The 22,711-nt window shown below is 49.5% G+C and overlaps 1 protein-coding gene across 1 annotated transcript in view; it reads right to left on the bottom strand.

The window, feature by feature from the left end:
* Positions 1-331: 331 nt before the first annotated feature.
* Positions 332-22,711, bottom strand: part of pdia3 (protein disulfide isomerase family A, member 3) — a 57,251-nt gene continuing 34,871 nt past the window's right edge. Inside the window, exons 7-13 of the mRNA XM_038814986.1 lie at positions 19,860-19,985; positions 18,476-18,658; positions 12,201-12,309; positions 10,881-11,009; positions 10,703-10,782; positions 10,561-10,618; positions 332-4,304 (exon numbers count right to left, since the gene is read on the bottom strand). Coding sequence (XP_038670914.1) covers positions 4,188-4,304; positions 10,561-10,618; positions 10,703-10,782; positions 10,881-11,009; positions 12,201-12,309; positions 18,476-18,658; positions 19,860-19,985 — 802 coding nt within the window. The 3' untranslated portion in view covers positions 332-4,187. The remainder of the gene's footprint in view (positions 4,305-10,560; positions 10,619-10,702; positions 10,783-10,880; positions 11,010-12,200; positions 12,310-18,475; positions 18,659-19,859; positions 19,986-22,711) is intronic.

Consider the following 22,711-nt stretch of genomic DNA (forward strand, 5'->3'; position numbering starts at 1 on the left):
AATGCCGTTGAAAGCTCAATTTACATCTCATGCAACAAGATTTCACATTTTCAAAGTTACAAAAAGTCAAATTACTGTGCGTGGACGCTGTCTGGTTCTCTGTTGATTGTATCGGTGTAGACTCCAACAGTGCATCCTTGAGAGGGGTAAGTTATTACTGTCAGCAACCTTCAGATTTCCATGTTTAACAACATGTCAGTTGCCAGGTGGTGCTGTCAGTTTTACACAGGAATGGCAGAACACATCTGCATTTTTGCCTCATTACACAGCACAGCAAATTTCAGGTTAATAGATCATTTATGTTGAATAAAGGTTACACAGCATGGGTTTCAGAAAACTATTTATGGACCATAATCAGAACCCCATATAAATATTCTTTATACTGATAAAGGCTCAATAATGAAGTGTAAATTTTCTAAACGTTTTCTGCTTTCCCTTTAGCATGGGTAAAGTTTAGCAGGATCAGGAATTGGAGGAAGCGGAACTTTCTTCCAATTTACAGCACCTTTCTGATCACAAGTCCTGTGGATTAAGAACCCTGCAAAATGACACTAAAAAGGCCTAAATATTATGCAAATTAAGAATGCCAGCTAAGAATACCCAGGTTTCTCAGAAAATACCCTGTTCGCAATCCACAATGGAAGTCTGTTTTTTTTTTTTAATTGTCTGCTGGGCAGCGTTTGTTAATAGTTTCGGATTTAGAATCCTGCTTTTGCAGCATGCCCTGCTTTCAGCCTAGAGTATCGAACAAATCTCTTACCGCATGTGCAGGCGGGTTGATGCACTAGCTTGAAACATATTGGTTCAGTGTAGGTGCTTCCAACCTTCAGGGAAGATATATTGTAGACTGAACATATAAATTGTACTGGACAGCAAGGAATTTAAAATATAAGGAAACATGATTTAAGAGTACTGGAGTGAAATAAAATTTAGAACCAAAACGGGATATTAAATATTGATGCTCAAGGTAGAGAAGACTGGCAGTCTTCTACAACAGAACCACTGAATCAAGCAAATACCCAGAATACAATATTATAAACCTTCAGCAGGCCATGTTCTTTGGCAAGACAGTATTTAATATCTGTATACATTTTAATTCCCAATCAGATTATGTAGATATTCAAGCAAGGTTTATTTATCACCCCAAAATTGTTTCTTTACTGGACAATTCCAGGTCAGTGTTTGGATCAAATTCTTTCATGCTTGAAGTTTGTTATTTTAATCATCACAATCTCTACTTCTACATCCAATCCCAGGTTTGCAATTAAGTTACTCATTCTACCCAACTTAAAAAAAAAAGACATCTAATGTCCACTTTTTATTTTGCAAATGGAGGAAAGTGTCTTATTTCATGACTAGTAATTTCCAAAGCCTACACTCTTCTTTGAGCATTGTGACTTAATATTTTGGAAATGTACCAAATATTGCACACATCAATTGAGGAGAGGGGGGAGATCTCAATATTTGTACAAGTTTACAATAATAATGAGTCAAATACCATCAAGGTGCATCTTCACAGATTGGCCTCAATGTTTCACTGCATATTTAGCAATTTTGTTTTAATGAACATTCCTACATGTACACATCTCTCATTCCAAAATGCACTTTTAAATCTATATTAAAAATCCAGGCCAGTCCTTGCAAATCCTTTTTGGCATCAATCTCAGGTTTATAATTTGGTCAAATGGCCTGGGGTTTAAAGCAAGACTATGTTACAAGCATTCTCTTCTAAGTCATCGATATCACTGTCAATATAAAGCATACCCCCAACAACTCCATTGATTTACACCTCAAAGCCAACAATTCTTTCATTTATTACCTTTTAATTTCTATTGCTAAATAGTTTTAAAAGTACAGTGAATGTTTCTTTTCAAGTAAATGTAAAATGTAAATGTCGCCAGTCCCAGAGAACCATAAGCTGCTCTCCCCTTTTGAGAGAGGGAACTGACTGGTGATGATTTAACCGGAGGGTCACCACATCTCAGGAGAGGCCTTTACAAATAATCTCAGCCAGTCTGGGAATTGAACCCATGCTCGCATCATGAACCAGCTGTCCAGCCAACTGAGCTAGGTGCTAACCAGCAGTAAAGTTGGGCATTTCTGAATAGGAATCCATTCAATCCCTCAAGCTTTTCTGCCACTCGGGTCATGGCTCAATTGTGCCTAATTTCCATTTACCAGTCTGATCTATCTCCTCACTCAATACCTCACCCAATAAGAATCCAACTTTTGAATATATAAATCCTTTTTTGGAGGGTTGGGGGGGGCGCACGCCAGACTTTCAATCTGTGCTTTCTGATTTCACGCTCGAGTGGCGTGGCTCCAATTCTTTTATTCTGCATTCCCCTGGCAGAGGTAACATTTTTCTTATTTATCTTAACCCCATCATCAGTTTCAACATCAACTACACTGCCCCTTAACCACCTGGTTTCTTAGAATCATTGGTCATTTGGTTCATTATGGTGGTGCCAACTCAAGCTTTCTATTGGTCCCACTCACCTGCACTTTTTCCTTTTAAAGTAACTTACTGAATCTGCAGCTGCCACCCTTCCAGGCAATGCATCCCAGAAATGTTTTAAAGTTCTAATCTTCCTCCTGGATTTTTTTGACAATTATCTAAATACTTAATTACCAGTTGTCCTAACAGTGGAAATTTCATCCTCATCGACACCTCAATTTTAAGCTAATATCCTTTAACCATCTCTGATGTAAGAACACTGCCGGGTTCTCCAATCTTTCCCCATCACGAAATACCCCCATCTCTGGAAAATCATCCCTACATCCTTTCTGAAGGGTAGTGCTCCTTGTTGGAGACCGTTATTCCGCTTAAGGTCTAACTAATGATTTATGACATTGTCTTCATGATTGAATCCTTCTCTGACCTCTCCCTCCTCCAACAGATTGTGACACCTGACAGCATTCAGATGAAGAAATGTAAGGGACAAAGTTAAGGGGCCTTGAGGGATTCTGGAGCAGACAATGCATGAATAAAGAGAAGCCAATGCTAAAGTTTTCCTGTTATCAAATATTTGAAAGCAGAACTAAGCAAGTGAAATTGAGGGGTGGGTCAGTTGCAAAAAAAGGTCAAGGCCAAAGTCACCATATCACTCAATTTTGGGGCCATATTGCTGTTGGAGTGGGAGGGTGGTAACAGCTGGATTGGAGTAATTCAAACAAAGGGAATTGAAATGTGTATGTTAATCTGAGAGATAACATATTGCAGGATCTTGAAGAAACAATTACCACCCTAAATAGGCTTTACAGACAATACTTAGTCATTCTCAGGATAGGCAATTATTCACTACCAATATTCACAACACCAATGGTAACAGAACAGAATGATCTATAATCAGCCCCACAGAAGGCAATATAGGCTGTCCAATTGTGAAGATGTACAAAACCATGAAAAATACACAGTCAATTTCAAAAGGCTAAAAACAAAAAATAGGGCATCAGGAAATGTGGCATCCAGGCATATTCTAAAATAGCAGCAGCAGTGAGTGACCTGGTCCATCCAGGACATTTTCAGTTCCATTGGGTCATCCACAGACCGTGGGGCCCATGTGGAGGGGAGAAATATTTTAACAAGGTTGATAATGTACACCTGGAGTTGTCAGTACATCTGAGTACCCACCCTTCAGATCATTCAAGCAGAAAGGAAAAAGAACAGGATGCCTGTAGTTTTCTCACAAGAGCCGTGACTTGAACTTTTATCACCCACATCCCAAAGGTAGGTTAAACTTTGTTATTGCAATTTAGCTCCTCACATTTACAACTCAGAAGTTCAGAAGATTAAAGTGAGCAGTTAAGACTGAACTAAATATACCCAATGAAAATACAACCCCGAGATAATGGGAGCAAACTGAAAATAAAATAAATGGAGTGCTACAAATTTGGTGTGCAAATATTGCAGTGCATCTGGTTTGGTTTAAAGGGGTTTATTGTTCCAAAATGTACAAAAACATTCACCAGTACAAAATAAGACCAAAACAAAACCTGAATTTCTGCCCCTTTTGATTCAATAACTCCGATAGTGCATCTTAAAATTGATACAGAAATGGGACCGGTATGGCAGACTGTGAATCCTCTTAGAAAGTGACTATACCACCACCAAATCTCAAACCCAACCCTGGCTCCAATTACTCCTTGCATATCAACATGTTAGAATTAGAGGTGCTTCTAGTAATTTACAGATCTTCCTTGTCCTTCTTCTTCTTTGATTTCTTTTCTTCCACTGGTACAGCCAGAGGGTTGGTAGATTCTTTCTTCAAGTAATTCATGAAGTCATTAACTTCACGACCTCCCTAAAGTAAGAACACAATTATTAGTACATAGGGGGTCAACAGCTATTGTGACAAATCAGGAATTAAGAGACGAGAATCATTTTGCTCAGTATGGACTCAAAGGAAAACTCCCCTTGTCAAATCCAAATTAAGGCTGGGATGCAAAGATTTTGAACATATAAACATTACTCTGCTCATCATTCCCTTGCTACAAGATAAACAGCTAAGCAGCTACTAAAAATAGTACATACAGGAGGGGACAGATTTTGTTGAGAAGATTCTTCTCAGATGACCCTTAGTTGGCCAATTCACATTGTAGAATTAGTTTCTTCAATCATTTTTTTTATAGCTGCTTGCACATTCTTGGCTGTGTGGAGGTCTAAACAATAATGCATAGCCTAACTGAGGCTCCAACAAAAATTGGCCAGCAGCTCATTCAAAAAGCATGCTCAAAAAGAAATGGCTGCACCTTTTCCTGCTATTTCTTTTCCAAAGAATTTCAAATGTATATTTAAACATTTGATACTTTCGGGCAATACAAATGGTAACAGAAGAAAGACAACAAGAGGACCAGATGGCTGGTAAAGTATACGTGCTATTAGATGTTGCTTGTCCTCTTTGGTATTTAAATACCCACTTAAGAGGCAGCTATGCACTATTCCTAACAGCAACACACATTGTATGCGCGACATTGATTGTGTGATAGTGTGGCCATTGATAAGGACCTATAAACCATTTGCATTTCTTTATCTTGCTAAGATTTCAAATCTCTAAGCAATCTGGCAGACATGACTACTCAATTGTGCCAGGCCCCAGGTAGGCACCCAGAGAACTGAATCCTAGTGTCTTTTGAACTGTTATACATCTATCACTCACCCATGCAAAGCTATCACACAAACATACAGTCCTTTCACTGTAACAAATTCATCTGTTAAGAGATTGCACATTCAAGCTAGTGTACAATTTGAACTCTTGCCAGACTCAGCTTCCAAGGGCATCATACTTCACGCCATTAATGTAATCGAAATGCACTGGGACCAATCAGGTTGGCATATCCTCATCATGCTCTCAAAAAGCAGCAACTCAAGTGCACTTTGTTTTTTTTGATCAAAAGGGCGGTGCAAACAAGCCTCAAAGAAAAGGAAAAACACCAAATCACTGATGAGTTTCAAGTGGTAAAAGATCGCCAGAGGTATCCAAATATTTCTGTCTGTGCCTGTGGGCACATGCTTAGTTAATGGCAGCTCGAGGAAGACCATCCGACAGGCAGGTAGTCCTGCCTCTACAAGTCTTTGAGTAATTCGGCTTCCGGTGGCAGTTATGAGGGAGTAAGTCGCACATTTGGTGGCTCTCGCTCCGGAATGACTTTAAGACCTTTCCCCCCGACTTTTTTGAACTTTTGAGCACTGGAGTGAAAGACAGTAACACTCTAGATCTGAATCCATACAGAGTTGTATGGACTTGAGGAGCAGAAGGGAGCGAAAACAGGCGAAGAAGGGGCTGAACAAAGGTGGTGTGGAAGCTCAAGTGAAAAGATGAACAGACCACGGAAAGGACGGTCCAGGCAGCACTGGACAACATGCTGTAGGTCATGAAAGAGAGCTTCGCAGCACTGAAGCGGGATAATTTGGAGAGACTTGACCAGAGGCTGGATGCTCAGGATAAGAAGGTCCAAGCACTGGAGAAGACAGTGGAAGAGTAGGCGGATTTGCAAACGGTAGCGGACGTGGAAATTAGTAAGCTGAAGGAGCAGCAAGCAAGGCTGATGGACAAGCTGGAGGACCTGGAAAACAGATCTCGCCGGCAGAATCAGAATCATTGGGCTCCCGGAGGGGACCGAGGGAGTGGATGCCACGGTGTGGCAGACATGCTGCAGAAGCTGGTGGGGGATGATTTCTTCCCACGTCCTTTGGCAAGCTCGAGGGGGTGAAGGTGGTCCTAGTGAATGTTTACGCTCCAAACTGGGATGATGTAGATTTCATCAAAAGGGTGCTGGGGAAAATCCCCGACTTAGATTCGCCCAAGTTGATTATGGGTGGGGACTTTAATACAGTCCTCGACCCCGACTGGTAGTGCTCCAGAACGGGCAGGGTCCCGGCAATGGCAAGAGAACTCAGGTTAGGTGGATTGGCCATGATAAATTGCCCGTAGTATCCAAAATTGCCATCAGTGTTGGGTGGGGTTACTGGGTTATGGGGATAGGGTGGAGGTATTGACCTTGGGTAGGGAGCTCTTTCCAAGAGCCGGTGCAGACTCGATGGGCCGAATGGCCTCCTTCTGCACAGTAAATTGTGTGAGAGAGAAACTGAGAGGGTTCATGGAACAAATGAGGGGGGGGGTGGACCCCTGGAGAATCAGCCGGCCGACGGGGAAGGAGTTCTTGTTCTAGTCACATGTTCACAAGGTTTATTCTCGTATTGACTTCTTTATTATGAGTAGGGACTTTTTGGAGGTGGTGAGGGATACTGAATACTCGCAGATTACTATTTCGGACCATGCTCCACATTGGGTCGACCTACAGATCTACAAAGAAAGTTATCAGCGCCCACAATGGAGGTTAGAGGTGGGATTGTTGGCAAGTAAGAGGGTGTGTGAGAGAGTGGGGAAATGCATGCAGGACTACCTGAAGGTCAACGATACTGGGGAAGTCTCAGCAGCGGTGCTCTGGTAGACGCTGAAGGCGGTGGTGAGAGGGGAACTGATCTCAATCCGAGCCCATAGGGACAGAACGGATAGGGCAGAGATGGACAGACTGGTGCAGGTGATGACACGGACGGATAGGGAATATGTGGACTCCCCGAGGGCAGAGCTACTTAGGGAACGACGGAGAATGCAGGCGGAGCTGGGAGCACTATCCACTGGGAAGGCCGTAGAGAAACTCAGAAAGGCCAGGGGCGCGGTGTAAGAGTATGGGGAGAAAACCAGCAGAATGCTTGCGCAGCAACTTAGGAAGAGGGAGGCAGCCAGGGAGATAGGGACGGTAGTGGACGGGGCAGGGAACCGGGTGGGAGACCCGGCAGGACTGAACAGGGTATTCAGGGACTTTTACAGTAAGCTGTATACCTCGGAACCCCCCACGGGGCCGGAGGGGATGAGGCGCTTCTTAGATGGGCTGACCTTCCCAAAGGTGGGCAGGGAAAAGGTAGAGGGGCTGGGGGCTCCGATTAGAGCTGAAGTAGTAATGGGGGGCCTGAATGCCATGCAGTCGGGTAAAGCCCCGGGGCCGGATGGGTATCCAGTGGAGTTCTACAAAACGTTTGCGGGTATACTGCGGCCGGTGCTGGTTAGGGTGTTTAACGAGGCGAGGGTAAATGGGGTGTTAGTCCAGACGATGTCACAAGCCACCATCTCGCTGATATTAAAACGGGATAAGGATCCAGAGGTCTGTGGGTCCTATAGGCCAATCTCCCTGATTAATGTAGACACTAAACTGCTGGCCAAGGTCCTGGCGTCCAGAATCAAAGACTGCTTACCGGACGTGATTGTGGAGGACCAAACAGGGTTTGTTAAGGGCAGGCAGCTGGTAGCCAATCTAAGAAGGCTACTCAATGTGATTATGATGCCCCCGGAGGGCAAAGAGGAGGAGGTAGTGCTGGCAATGGATGCCGAAAAGACTTTTGACCGGGTGGAGTGGGACTATTTATGGGAGGTGCTGGGACGGTTTGGGTTTGGAGAGGGCTTTGTGGACTGGGTTAAACTACTATATCAGGCCCCGGAGGCTAGTGTAAGGATGAACAGGACGACATCCGAGTATTTTAGACTACACCGCGGGCCAAGACAGGGATGACCCCTCTCTCCACTGCTGTTTGCGTTGGCCATAGAACCGCTGGCAATTGCTCCGAGAGCGGCAAGGGGGTGGAAGGGAATAGTCAGTGGGGGATAGAACACAAGGTCTCGCTCTAGGCGGACGACCTGCTTTTGTATGTATTGGATCCAGCAGCAGGGATGGGTGGGATTATGGAAATCCTAGGGGAGTTTGGCCGGTTTTCGGGCTACAAGTTGAACATGGCAAAAAGCAAGATGTTTGTGCTGCAGGCGAGGGGTCAGGAGAATAGGCTGAGGGAGCTACCATTTAGGCTAATTGGGGAAAGGTTTTAGGTTATCTAGGCATACAAGTGGCGCGCGACTTGGGTAAGATGCATAGGTTGAACTTGTCCAGGCTGGTGGAGCAAATGAGGAGCGAGTTTCCGAGGTGGGATGCACTCCCGCTGTCACTAGCGGGGAGAGTACAGACGGTGAAGATGACGATCCTCCCGAGAGTCCTGTTTATTTTTCAGTGTCTCCCTATTTTCATTCCGCGGTCCTTCTTTAAAAGAATCAATAAAATCACCCTGGGATTTGTTTGGGCGGGGAAGTCCCCGCGGGAAAAGAGGGGGATGCTGGAATGGAACCATTGCGAGGGGGCTGGTGTTGCCGAACCTCAGCAACTACTACTGGGCGGCTAACATAGCCATGATAAGGAAATGGATGGTGGGTACGGGGTCGGTTTGGGAGCGGGTGGAGGCTGCTTAGTGCAGGGGCACCAGTTTGGCAGCCCTGGTCACGGCTCCCCTGCCTTTCCCGCCGGCCAGGTACTCTACCAGCCCTGTAGTGGTGGCGGCTTTGCGGCCAATGGAGGAGGCACGCGGGGGAAGTGGGAGCGTCGGTCTGGTCCCCAATATGTAACAACCACCGATTTGTCCCGGGGAAGATGGATGGCGCGTTTCGAGCGTGGCGGAGGTGGGAAGGATGGACGACTTGTTCCTGGAAGGGAGCTCCGCGAACATGAGGGCGCTGGAGAAGTTTGGGCTGGCGAGGGGGAATGACTTTCGGTACTTGCAGGATTTTGTACGTAGACAGGTCCCGTCCTTTCCACGCCTTCCACCGAGGGGGATCCAGGACAGGGTAATTTCCAGGGGTGAGGTAGGAGAGGGGAGTGTTTCAGATATTTATAAGGAGCTTATGGGAGCGGAGGACACAGGGACTGAGGAACTGAAACTTCAGTGGGAGGAGGAGCTTGGTGGGGAGTTGGAGGGAGGCGTATGGGCAGACGCTCTAAGGAGAGTAAACGCAACCGCAACATGTGCCAGGCTCGGTCTGATTCAGTCCAAGGTGATTCACCTGGCCCACATGACGGTGGCCCGGATGAGTAAATTCTTTGGGCTGGAGGACAAGTGTGCTAGATGTGGGGGAGGACCAGCGAACCATGTCCACGTGTTCTGGGCGTGTCCAAAACTCAGTGGATACTGGCAGGGATTTGCGGACGTCATATCCCAGGTACTGAAAACAAGAATGGCGATGAGTCCAGAGGTGGCGATTTTTGGGGTGTCGGAAGACCCGGGAGTACAGGAGGGGATAGAGGCCGACGTTGTGGCCTTTGCTTCCCTGATAGCCCGGCGACGAATACTGTTGGCCTGGAGGGACTCAAAGCCCCCAAAGACCGAAGTATGGCTGTCGGACATGGCAAGCTTTCTCGGCTTGGAAAAAAAAATCAAGTTCGCCTTACGGGGATCACTATCGGGGTTCGCCCGGAGGTGGCGATCATTCATCGACTTCTTCGCGGGGAACTAATCGTCAGCAGGTGGTGGGGGGGGGGGGAAAAGAATGCAGTTATGCCCCAAAAAGTGTCACTCCAAAAACAAGTCCCTAGACTTGGAAGAAATTTTCCCTAAAAAGTGGTAAGAGACAACTGCTAATTCCTGTTACCTACATCATCCGAGTTGCAATGTGCCTAGTGTTGAGCAGCAAGACTTATCAGAACAAAAATTAAGTCTTAACGATCCATGTGCCAAGTGAAGGCAAGACTTGCTTGTGGGGATTACTGATCCCTTAGCGACAGGGGACACTTCATATTCTTTAATGCAAAGGTATTTTAGATGATGCAAAAGCTTGAACCTTACTTCGCACTTGCTGCCTTAGTTTCTCAGATTTTGACTCCAAGTAGGACAAAAGAAAAAGCCAAGATGGATTGTGAAATAAACAGATTTCAAAGTTGAGAGGCTTTTGCTGCAGAGTACAGACATCTAGGCTGAGGAAATAATAGTGGATGGCAGTTTCATGTGATACCCAATTGTTGAAACCACCTTCTCCCCGAGAGTTATCTGACTGGCATACAGTTCCAATGAAGTTTTTTGCTTTAATGGTGCACCCTTTGCCAACAGACCAAGACCAAATGACAATTTAAGTATCAATAATGCCAGGTTAAATCTTTAGATCATTGAGTTGGGTCTTCATATTTTTTGGTACAGAAGCTGATCAACAACCGCCCTGCTGTAAATAGTACAGAGATTTTACATACCTCGTATTTCTTTGGACTCTGCTTCTTACCCATCGGGGAGAAATAAAGTGTGGGAAACCTAAATATTAAAAAGAAATTCAGAAGAGTTCCAAATCAGGAAATTAATTTCAACAAACAAATGACAAGTTTCCTCTGTTCTTACCCTTGAACTTCATATGGTGAAGGCACATCATTGGCTGTCGCATCCATCTTGGCAATAACAATGTTAGAATCGCTGCTCAACTAGCAGGGGGGAAAAAAAACAATGAGTCAAGAATATTACAGAACAATTTCTCTTTTAAAACCCAAGATCCATTTTTACAATCGGAATACAATCTAACCTTTTCTCCAAGTTCCTTATACTTTGGCTCCAGACTCTTGCAGTGGCCACACCATGGAGCATAAAACTCAATCAAGACATCCTTTGTTTCATCATTTACAATGTCATCAAAGTTCTCAGCTACTAGAATCTGTGAAAACAAAACATTTGCATTAGCAATTGAGCAGTCTCAGACAGGAACACGAAAATCTAACCAGGTAACATTCATGACAAGAAGAAAAAGCAAACTTTTTTTTGAAAATCATTCATGCTGGAAGTCATTTGTAGCAATTACAAAATACTGTCCCATTTCATTTCTCCAACTCATTTTCCTCTCAGATGTACAAACTGAATTATTTCCCAGATTTAAGTCTTATGTCCACTTACACAAATTCAAACATCTGATGCTGAAAAAAATATGATCAGAAACTTTGCCAAGCATAGTCAATTTATTTTAACCACATGTGTAATTTAGCATGACATCTCAAATGTGGCACTCTTGGAAGGAACTGGTGATCATCAACCTACTAATGCAAGGGTTTCCCTGCCTCATATTCAGGTCTAGGTTGCCATAATTACTCAACAATTCCATTATTGTACACCGAGGCTACCTGGATGGTAGAAGTGACTTTATATTAAAAACAAATTACATGTTTCTCTCTCAGGAAACGCACAAAATGGGGCCAAAATAGTACAGAATCAGACTTTTGAGCCAACAACTTCCTCCTAGAATGAAAATGTCAAGAAAAAACACACTGAATAACACCAGTATGATATATATTATCCCATGTCGCTATACAAAATGCATTAATACCGACATTTACGGGATGGCACAATAGCACAAATGGTTAGCACAGGTGGTTCACAGCGCCAAGGACCTGGGTTTGATTCCCAGTTTGGGTCACTGTCTGTGTGGAGTCTGCACATTCTCCCAGTGCCTGCATGGGTTTCCTCTGGGTGCTCCGGTTTGGTGCAACAGTCTAAAGATGTGCAAGGTAGGTGGATTGGCCATGCTAAATTGCCCTTAAGTGTCCAAAAAAAAAAAAAGTTGGGTGGGGTTACCGCGTTATGGGATGGGGTTGAGGTGTGGGCTTGAGTGGGTGCTTTTTCCAGGGGCTGGTGCAGTCAACGGGCCGAATGGCATCCTTCTGCACTGTAAACGCCAGGATTCTGTGATTTACAATTATTAGAACCCAACATTGACACTTCAGTCAAGACACTTAGCGAATAAAGGAAGGGTTGTGCAATTGCAGCAGAATAATTAGAGTAACGAGCTACTTCAGCCCAAAGTATCTCAGAAAATAGCTCAACAGTAAAGAACAATAATACCCAATAGACTAACCTTCACAGGACCATCATTGCTCTCTGGAATTGGTTCAGACTTAAGGTAACGTTTCAGTTTGCCAGCGAAATAGTCCTCTAAAAATCGTTCCAGTGCTTTGCCATCACGCCTGGCAACAAGAGAAAAAAATCAGATCCTCAAAGCAAAGAAAGTAGGTACTTGGAAACAATGGGCAGCCTGAATGCAAACAAGGAAACAAGTACTACAAGTCTGACTAAATAAAAAGATTGGTTAAAAGGACAGAAGTTTTTTTTTTGTAAAAAAAAATCACTATTTTTAAAATTATGCCATTATAGTAAGTCTCTTTACAAAGAGGTTAGTTTTGTACCTGCACCCTGCATTCATGCACAGATCCAAAATTACTTATCGGAGGTATGCATCACTTAAGCAGTCATAAACAACCAAATGGTGAAGTCACATGGGATCAGAGGAGAGCTGGCAAATTGGATACAGAATTGGCTTGGGCAGATAAGACAGAGGGGAGCAGTAGGAGGGTGCTTTTCTGAATGGAAGGCTGTGACTAGCGGCATTGCACAGGGATCTGTTCTGGGGCCTTTGTTGTTCGTGGTGTATATCAATGATTTGGTAGAAAATGTAGCTGGTCTGATTAGTAAGTTCACAGACAACACAAAAATTGGTGGAGTTGCGGATAGTGAAGAGGATTGTCGGAGGATATAAACTGGTTGGAGTTTGGTTGAAGAAATGGCAGATGGAGTTTAATCCAGACAAGTACAAGGTAATGCACTTTGGACGGTCCAATGCATGTAGGAATTACACAATAAATGGTAGAACTCTTGCGAGTAATGACAGCAAGGGATCTGGGCGTGCATGTCCACTGATCATGGAAAGTGGCAACGCATGTAGATAAGGTGGTCAAGAAGGCATACGGCATGCTGGCCTTCATCCATCGGGTCATTGAACATAAAAATTGGCAAGTCATGTTGCTGCTGTACAGGAGCTTATTAGGCTTCATTTGGAATATTGTGTACAATTTTGGTCGCCACACAACCAGAAGGATGTGGATGCTTTGTGGAGAGGGTACAGAAGCGGCTTACTAGGATGTTGCATGGTATGGTGGGCATTAGCTCTGAGGAGAGATTAGATAAACTCGGTTTGTTCTCACTGGAACAGAGAATGAGAGGCAACCTGGGGCGAAATTCTCCGCGGACCGACGTGACGGCCATTTCCGGCGGGAAAAAGCGGCGCGCATGACTCCGGCGTCCGGGCCTTCTTTTAAGCTGGCAATCTCCGTTCCCGGAAGGGCCAGCAGCGGACTGACGCGATAGGCGTCAGTTTCACCAGCTGCGGAAGTGGCGAGTCCCAGCGTTTGTGTGGTGGGGAGAGCGAAAGACCCAGTGGGGTGGGGGGGGGAAAGAAGAGCGACCCGGCATTGGGAGGGGGGGGGGGGGGGGGGGGGGGGGGAGAAGAAAAGAAGAAGAGCGACCCGGCATTGGGGGGGGGGGGGGGGGAGGAGGAATAAGAGCGACCCGGCATTTGGGGGGGGGGGGGGGGGGGGGAGAAGAGGGGAGAAGAAGAAGAGCGACCTGGCATTGGGGGGGGGGGGGGGGGGGGTGTAAGAGCGATCCGGCATTGGGGGGGGGGGGGGGGGGGGGGGGGGGGGAGAAAAGAAGAAGAGCGACCTGGCATTGGGGGGGGGGGGGGGAAGGGAGAAAAGAAGAAGAGCGACCCGGCATTGGGGGGGGGGGGTAGTATAAGAGCGACCCGGCATTGGGGGGGGGGGGGGGGGGGGGGGGGGGGGAAGAGGGGAGAAGAAGAAGAGCGACCTGGCATTGGGGGGGGGGGGTGTAAGAGCGATCCGGCATTGGGGGGGGGGGGGGGGGGGGGGGGGGGGAGAAAAGAAGAAGAGCGACCCGGCATTGGGGGGGGGGGGTAGTATAAGAGCGACCAGGCATTGGGGGGGGGGGGGGGGGGGGGGGGGGAGAGAGGAGGAGAAAAGAAGAAGAGCTACCCGGCATGGGGGGGGGGGGTAGTATAAGAGCGACCCGGCATTGGGGGGGGGGGGTAGTATAAGAGCGACCCGGCATGGGGGGAGGGGGGGGAGAAAAGAATAAGAGCGACCCGGCATTGGGGGGGGGGGGGGGGAGAGAAGAAGAAGAGCGACCCGGCATTTGGGGGGGGGGGGGGGGAAGAGAGGAGGAGAAGAGCGACCCGGCATGGTGGTTGGGGGGGGGGGGGGGGGGGGGGAGGAGGAGGAGAAGAGCGACCCGGCGTTTGTTGGGGGGGAGTTGCGGAGTTGAGGGAGGGAGCCGGAGAGAGGGAGCCGGAGAGAGAGAGAGAGAGAGAGAGAGAGAGAGAGAGAGAGAGAGAGAGAGCCGGAGAGAGAGAGAGAGAGAGAGAGAGAGAGCGCCGGAGAGAGAGAGAGAGCGCCGGAGAGAGAGAGAGAGAGCGAGAGAGCTGAGAGAGAGAGCGAGCGAGAGCGAGAGCGAGGGAGGGAGGGAGGGAGGGAGGGAGGGAGGGAGGGAGGGAGAGAGAGAGAGAGGGGAGGGAGGGAGAGAGAGAGGGGAGAGAGGAGAGAGGGGAGGGAGGGAGAGAGAGAGAGGGGAGGGAGGGAGAGAGAGAGAGGGGAGGGAGGGAGAGAGAGAGAGAGGGGAGGGAGGGAGAGAGAGAGAGAGGGGAGGGAGGGGGAGAGAGAGAGAGGGGAGGGAGGGGGAGAGAGAGAGAGGGGAGGGAGGGGGAGAGAGAGAGAGGGGAGAGAGAGAGAGAGAGGGGAGGGGAGGGAGAGAGGGGAGGGAGGGAGAGAGGGGAGGGAGGGAGAGAGGGGAGGGAGGGAGAGAGGGGAGGGAGGGAGAGAGGGGAGGGAGGGAGAGAGGGGAGGGAGGGAGAGAGGGGAGGGAGGGAGAGAGGGGAGGGAGGGAGGGAGAGAGGGGAGGGAGGGAGAGAGGGGAGGGAGGGAGAGAGGGGAGGGAGGGAGGGAGAGAGGGGAGGGAGGGAGAGAGGGGAGGGAGGGAGGGAGGGGGAGAGAGGGAGGGGAGGGAGGGAGAGAGAGGGGAGGGAGGGAGGGAGGGAGAGAGAGAGGGGAGGGAGAGAGAGAGGGGAGGGAGGGAGGGAGGGAGAGAGGGAGAGAGGGGAGGGAGAGAGAGAGGGGAGGGAGAGAGGGGAGGGAGAGAGAGAGGGGAGGGAGAGAGAGAGGGGAGGGAGAGAGAGAGGGGAGGGAGAGAGGGAGGGAGAGAGGGGAGGGAGAGAGGGAGGGAGAGAGGGAGGGAGAGAGGGAGGGAGAGAGGGAGAGAGAGAGGGGAGGGAGGGAGGGAGGGAGAGAGAGAGGGGAGAGAGAGAGGGGAGGGAGGGAGGGAGGGAGGGAGGGAGGGAGGGAGAGAGAGAGGGGAGGGAGGGAGGGAGGGAGAGAGAGAGAGGGGAGGGAGAGAGAGAGGGGAGGGAGAGAGAGAGGGGAGGGAGAGAGAGAGGGGAGGGAGGGAGAGAGAGAGGGGAGGGAGAGAGAGAGGGGAGGGAGAGAGAGAGGGGAGAGAGGGAGAGAGGGGAGGGAGGGAGAGAGGGGAGGGAGGGAGAGAGGGGAGGGAGGGAGAGAGGGGAGGGAGGGAGGGAGAGAGGGGAGGGAGGGAGAGAGGGGAGGGAGGGAGAGAGGGGAGGGAGGGATGGATTGCGGCGTGGAGAGGAGAGGAGAGGAGAGGGGGGGGGGGGGGGGGGGGGGGTACCGGCGTTGAGAGGAGGGGGGGTACCGGCGTTGAGAGAGGGAGGGCGGCGTTGGAGGGCGTAGGGGTGGTGAGGGGGGGTTGAGGTAGGGGGCAGCGGCGTGCAGGGGGGGGGGCGACGGATGGCCGGGACCAACGCACAGTCGCCCCCTCTGCACGCAGCTGCCCCTACCGCAACCCCCCCTCACCACCCCTACCCCCTCCAGCGCCCCTACCCCCTCACCACCCCTACCCACTCCAACGCCCCTACCCCCTCACCACCCCTACCCCCTCCAACGCCGCTACCCCCCCCCCTCACCACCCCTACCCCCTCCAACGCCGCTACCCCCCCCCACCACCCCTACCCCCATCCCTCTCAACGCCGGTACCCCCCCCCCCCCTCAACGCCGGTACCCCCCCCCCCTCAACGCCGGTACCCCCCCCCCCCCTCAACGCCGGTACCCCCCCCCCCCCCAACGCCGGTACCCCCCCCCCCCTCAACGCCGGTACCCCCCCCCCCCTCAACGCCGGTACCCCCCCCCCCCCTCAACGCCGGTACCCCCCCCCCCTCAACGCCGGTACCCCCCCCCCCCTCAACGCCGGTACCCCCCCCCCCTCAACGCCGGTACCCCCCCCCCCCTCAACGCCGGTACCCCCCCCCCCCTCAACGCCGGTACCCCCCCCCCTCAACGCCGGTACCCCCCCCCCCTCAACGCCGGCACCCCCCCCCCCTCAACGCCGGCACCCCCCCCACTAACGCCGGCACCCCCCCCACTAACGCCGGCACCCCCCCCACTAACGCCGGCACCCCCCCCACTAACGCCGCACCCCCCCCACTAACGCCGCACCCCCCCCACTAACGCCGCACCCCCCCCACTAACGCCGCACCCCCCCCACTAACGCCGCACCCCCCCCACTAACGCCGCACCCCCCCCCACTAACGCCGCACCCCCCCCCCCACTAACGCCGCACCCCCCCCACTAACGCCGCACCCCCCCCACTAACGCCGCACCCCCCCCACTAACGCCGCACCCCCCCCACTAACGCCGCACCCCCCCCCACTAACGCCGCACCCCCCCCCCCCCCCCCCACTAACGGAGGAAGGAAGGGGGGGAGGAAGGAGGAGGAGAGAGGGTGGGTGTGTGGGTACCGGCTTTCAGAGGGGGGGGGGGGGTGTGGGTACAGGCCTTCAGAGGGAGGGGGGGGGGGGGGTACCGGCCTTCAGAGGGGGGGGGGGGGGGGGTACCGGCCTTCAGAGGGAGGGGGAGGGGTTGTGGGTACCGGCGTTGAGAGGGGGGGGGGGGGGGGTGTGTGTGTATCGGAGGAGAGGGGGGGGACCCTGCGTTGAGAGGGGGGGGACCCTGCATTGGAGGGGGGGGACCCTGCATTGAGGGGGGGGGGACCCTGCATTGAGGGGGGGGGGACCCTGCATTGAGGGGGGGGGGACCCTGCATTGAGGGGGGGGGGGACCCTGCATTGAGGGGGGGGACCCTGCATTGAGGGGGGGGGGGGGAGACCCTGCATTGAGGGGGGGGGACCCTGCATTGAGGGGGGGGGGACCCTGCATTGAGGGGGGGGGACCCTGCATTGAGGGGGGGGGGGGGGGACCCTGCATTGAGGGGGGGGGGGGGGGACCCTGCATTGAGGGGGGGGGGGGACCCTGCATTGAGGGGGGGGGACCCTGCATTGAAGGGGGGGGACCCTGCATTGAAGGGGGGGGGGGGGGGGGGAACCCTGCGTTGAGAGGGTGGGGGGTTGCGGCGTTGAGAGGGGGGGGGTTGCGGCGTTGAGAGGGGGTAGGGGTGGTGGGGAGGGGGGGATGGGATGGTGAGGGGGGGGGTGGTTGGGGTAGGGGGCAGCGGCGTGCAGAGGGGGGGCGACGGTGCGTTGGCCCCGGCCATCCGTCGCCACCCCCCTCTCTGCACGCCGCTGCCCCCAAACCCCCCCCCACCACCCCTACCCCCTCCAACGCCCCTACACCCCCACCGCCCCTACCCCCCCTACACCCCCACCGCCCCTACCCCCCTCCCCACCGCCCCTACCCCCCTCCCCACCCGCCCCTACCCCCCTCCCCACCGCCCTGCGGGAGCGGGATGAACGCCGCTGCCGGCCGATTCTCCGACCCTGCGTGGGGTCGGAGAATTTCGCCCCTGATAAGAGGTCTACAAGATTGAGTGGCATGGACAGAGTGGATCGTCAGATGCTCTTTCCTAGGGTAGGAGAGTCAAGTACGAGAGGACATAGGTTTAAAGAGTGTGGGGAAAAGTTTAGATCAGATGTGCGAGACAAATTTTATTTTTTAAAGTGGGTGGTAAATATATGGAATGCACTGCCTGGGGAGGTGGTGGGAGCAGCATTTAAGGGGTATCTAGACAAATATATGAATAGGGCGAGAATGGAAGGATATGGACTCCGTAAGTGCATACCGTTTTAGTTTAAGCAGATACCATGGTCAGCGCAGGCTTGGAGGGCCCAAGTGCCTGTTCCTGTGCTGTTCTTTGTTCTATTCCAATATCATTCCAGTTCACGAGAATACCACAAATACATTTTCTGACCATATTAGTCTCAGTTCCTCTTTTGACAATGCTGGAATGTGCCAAATAAGAGTGACCTTTAAAAGGTACTTACGAGAACTCTTCCTGCATCACATATTTTTGATCTTTTGCAGTTTTGATTGCGACCACAGGAACGTCACCAGTAGCGGTGTCCAGGCCAAATTCTGAGAGCTCCTGACCGAAGGCTTTGTGGTTCGCAACAGCAAAATGCAGCTTCTCACCAGCATCCAGGAATTTCTGAGCGACCTTCATCACTCTGTACAATTAGAAGAATGAACAGAAACAAAAATAGTGAACAGTACGGTTAGTAAACAAATGGAAGGAAATAAGATAATCAATTTCAAAAGAGTAGGCTTTAAAAAAAAAATTAAATCTCCAGAGCTCACTGGTTCCCACATAATATTTGGGTTAAAGAAACAACTTAGTGGGTATGTGTTACAGATGCTGCCAATAGGGGCTGGTTTAGCTCACTGGGCTAAATCGCTGGCTTTTAAAGCAGACCAAGCAGGCCAGCAGCACGGTTCATTCCCGTACCAGCCTCCCCGGACAGGCGCCGGAATGTGGCGACTAGGGGCTTTTCACAGTAACTTCATTTGAAGCCTACTCGTGACATTAAGCAATTTTCATATTTTCAATTCCTTTCTTGCAGTACATTAACACAGTTACTTGCTGTATTTAGGTAGGTGCACTTCTATTCAAGTGTGTCCATTTACTTCCATTTCATATTTATTAGAGTGCTCCCAACCAAGAGGGAAATAAAAATACCTTTTTTGCCTCCAGTACTCAGTCCTCCAGTGCTCAGTGCAGCACAAGTAACACAGCCAAGATGTCAGGTCATGTTCGGAACTGGCCGAGATTCCCACCCGACAGTGTCAAATTGGCTATGATTACAGAAATTAACAAGTGGACGTCTGTCCTTTATTCAAAGCCGTCAGCTCTGTCCTGAATTTTGGATACTTCTGCACTGAGCATGCGTCTTCAGTAGCAACAAATTAAGACAGTACACATTAATTTGCTGAGAATTTAAGAGCAGAACCCTCGGGACATTTTCCAAGTGTCGCATATATGCTATATATTGTTACTGATGGCGTAATCACTGGTAAACCCAAGCTCCAGCAGCACAGCTACTGAAATACAGATTTTGCCACAGAAGGCAAAAAGGGGGGACAAACCCATGGAGATTAAGACTTTAGCCATCAGCAGCCACTGCTGCTATTGTGCTGCTTTGCTGTTAATTTCGATCTAACTGAATCAACTAATACAACCAGACTGTTCAAAATTGCCAAGTTGGAATCTTCAATAAACATTTCTACTGTTCTGAAGATGACAGTGGTTTAATAATGATATGCGTGCTGTGCGTGGACCGTGCAATAAAGTAGCACAGAACATTAGATGTTTCAAATATCAAACAAGTCACCGTTCATAACATTTAAATAGTTCCACCGTGCAGCCAGTACCTATTTCTCCAGTAGTTTGAACCCTTTGGATTCTTTTCATAATCCACGTCATAGTAAGCTATCAGCAGATCCTTCCCTTTAAACTGGTCTTTATTGTCTTCAGTCATATGGGCACAGATACCAAAGCTGAATAAAAAGAAATATAAAGTTACAAAAATTGACCACAATGCTTACTACAACATTTTATTAGACAACACTGAGCAGAGACCATTTGAATTGCCCTTGGCTGAAACCCACTACATGTAGTCAAATACAATTGGGGTGGAGAGGTACCAAGGGGAAGATTGCTGACTAAAACTTGAACTGCATCTCAACCACCTTATAGAATCATAGAATCCCTACAGTGCAGAATGAGGCCATTTGGCCCATCTGGTCTGCACCAACACTCTGAAAGTGCATCCCACCTAGACCCACCCTATCCCCATAACCGAATCTGACCCTTGGTCACTAAGGGGCAATTTAGTACGGTCAATCCACTCAACCATCTTTGGACTGTGGGAGGAAACTGGGGGAAACCCATGCAGACATGGGGAGAATGTACAAACTCCACATGAGACAGTTACCCGAGGCTGCAATCGAACCTGGGTCACGGTGCTGGAGGTTCTACCAGTGTGCCACACCCCTTATGGAAAATTAACAAGTTGAAAATTTATCTTTGTGGCACTACACAACAGAACTTTCTATCCCAATTAGTGTCTATCACCCGGTTACAATCCTAGGTGATGATATAACTGGATGGAAAGATCCCAGAGTGGAATCCTGGCTCTAAAGACATAACATTTTTAATTACAGAGTCACAGGACCGCTAATTAGTTTAAACAACTAGAAAAAAAATTAAACACGAAGAATTAGATGAAACTACAATACGCCATACTCTTCCCTTAGCTTAAAGACATATTTAAAGATTAACATGTATTATAAAGTACATCTCAAGCTATAATTGTCTCATTAACACAAAAAAACCTTTTCAGCACACAAAATGACTGTGGTTAAATACACACACATGCTCTGCTCTGAACCGAAGTTAGCGTCTGTGGATGTCTTCTCCGAATCTCCTTAGATGATTTGTCACCGGAGTTTCCAACCTCCACACCCAAAAAAACATGCTTTAAATTCCTTTAAACTTAGTTACAGCAAGTGTCTCTAACTCAGAACACTTTGTTTCAACTCTTCCTTGAATTGTTCTGAACAATACCCTGGTCTCTGTTCTCTTAACTCATCATTTCAAACACTCTTTTCTGCCCCAATTCTCTGGTTATCTGGACTATAAACAGCACTTTAGGAACCCTGCCTCTTTGCAGCATCCACCCTGTCCAGTCTTTCTTCTGGTGGAGTGGAGAGATGTTCACTCCCCAACATCCTGTCTCCACCTGCTCTCAAATAGCTTCAACTAAAAAAAAAAATTACCTTGCAAGGACCTCTAGTTGCTCAGCAACAGCCACATGTAAAATACCTTTTAGCTCAGTTGGTTAGACAGCTGGTTTGTGACGCAGAGAGGGGCCAGCAGTGCAGGTTCAATTCCCATATCAGCTGAGGTTATTCATGAAGGTCCTATCTTCTCAACCCTGCCCCTCGCCCGAGATGTGGTGATCTTCAGGTTAAAGCACCACCAGTCTGCTCTCCCCCCTCAAAAGGGGAAAGCAGTCTATGATCATCTGGGACTATGGCGAGTTTACCGTTACCTTATGCTTCACACTGTCACCCTATCGAAGCACATAGAAACATAGCCAGAGCTTATCAACCCCAACACGTGTAAACAACTTTATCCAGTATGAATCAAACTATAGGTTTTACCCTTCCAGGCACAGAAACATACATTGAACACGCCTAACACTTTACCTTATTTCTGATGTTTACCAATACAAACATAAATCCTTTAAAACTACCTTGGTTTCCATAACACTCAAGTAACCTCAATTCTACATTTAAAAACTAAAGACTCCCACTCCAATACCGGAAAGGAACCCCCACGTGCACAGTTCCAATAGGGAACAGGATATAACATAGAATCATAGAATTTACAGTGCAGTAGGAGGCCATTCGGCCCATCAAGTCTGCACCGGCCCTTGGAAAGATCACCCCACCCAAGTCCACACCTCCACCCTTTCCCCGTAATCCCACCTCACCTTTTTTTGGACACCAAGGGCAATTTAGAATGGCCAACCTGCACATTCGTGGACTGTGGGAGGAAACCGGAGCACCTGGAGAAAACCCACGCAGAGACAGAACGTGCAGACTCCACAGACAGTGATCCAAGCTGGGAATCGAACCCAGGTCCCTGGAGCTGTGAAGCAACGGTGGTACCCACTGTGCTACCGTGCTGCCCTAACATGCGAGAACATCAGTCTGGTTACCGATTTGTTAAGTAACTAATTCAAAGGGAAACAGGAATTGCACCAAAGGATTAAACCTGTATTTTATAAAGGAGGAAGGAATAAGTCAACTAACTGCAGACTAATTAGCTAAATGCCAATAGCGAGAATGCTGTTTGCAGCCCAGAATAATGAGTAGAACTAGTGAATGCTTAGAAAGCATGGAGCAAGTGAACACAGTCAGTGTGGATTAATAAAGAGCAGAGCAGAGTTGGGGAGGTGGTGGCGTATTGGTATTGTCACTGAACTAGGTGGATTGGCCATGCTAAATTGGGCCATGCTAAATTGCCCATAGTGTCCTAATAAAAGTAAGGTTAAGGGGGGGTTGCTGGGTTACGGGTATAGGGTGGATATGTGGGTTTGAGTAGGGTGATCATGGCTCGGCACAACATTGAGGGCCGAAGGGCCTGTTCTGTGCTGTACTGTTCTATGTTCTAACTAGTAAATCAGAAACCCAGGGCAATGCTCTGGGGAACTGGG

Source organism: Scyliorhinus canicula, chromosome 12 (assembly GCF_902713615.1).
Source record: "Scyliorhinus canicula chromosome 12, sScyCan1.1, whole genome shotgun sequence".
Classification (NCBI taxonomy): Eukaryota; Metazoa; Chordata; class Chondrichthyes; order Carcharhiniformes; family Scyliorhinidae; genus Scyliorhinus; species Scyliorhinus canicula.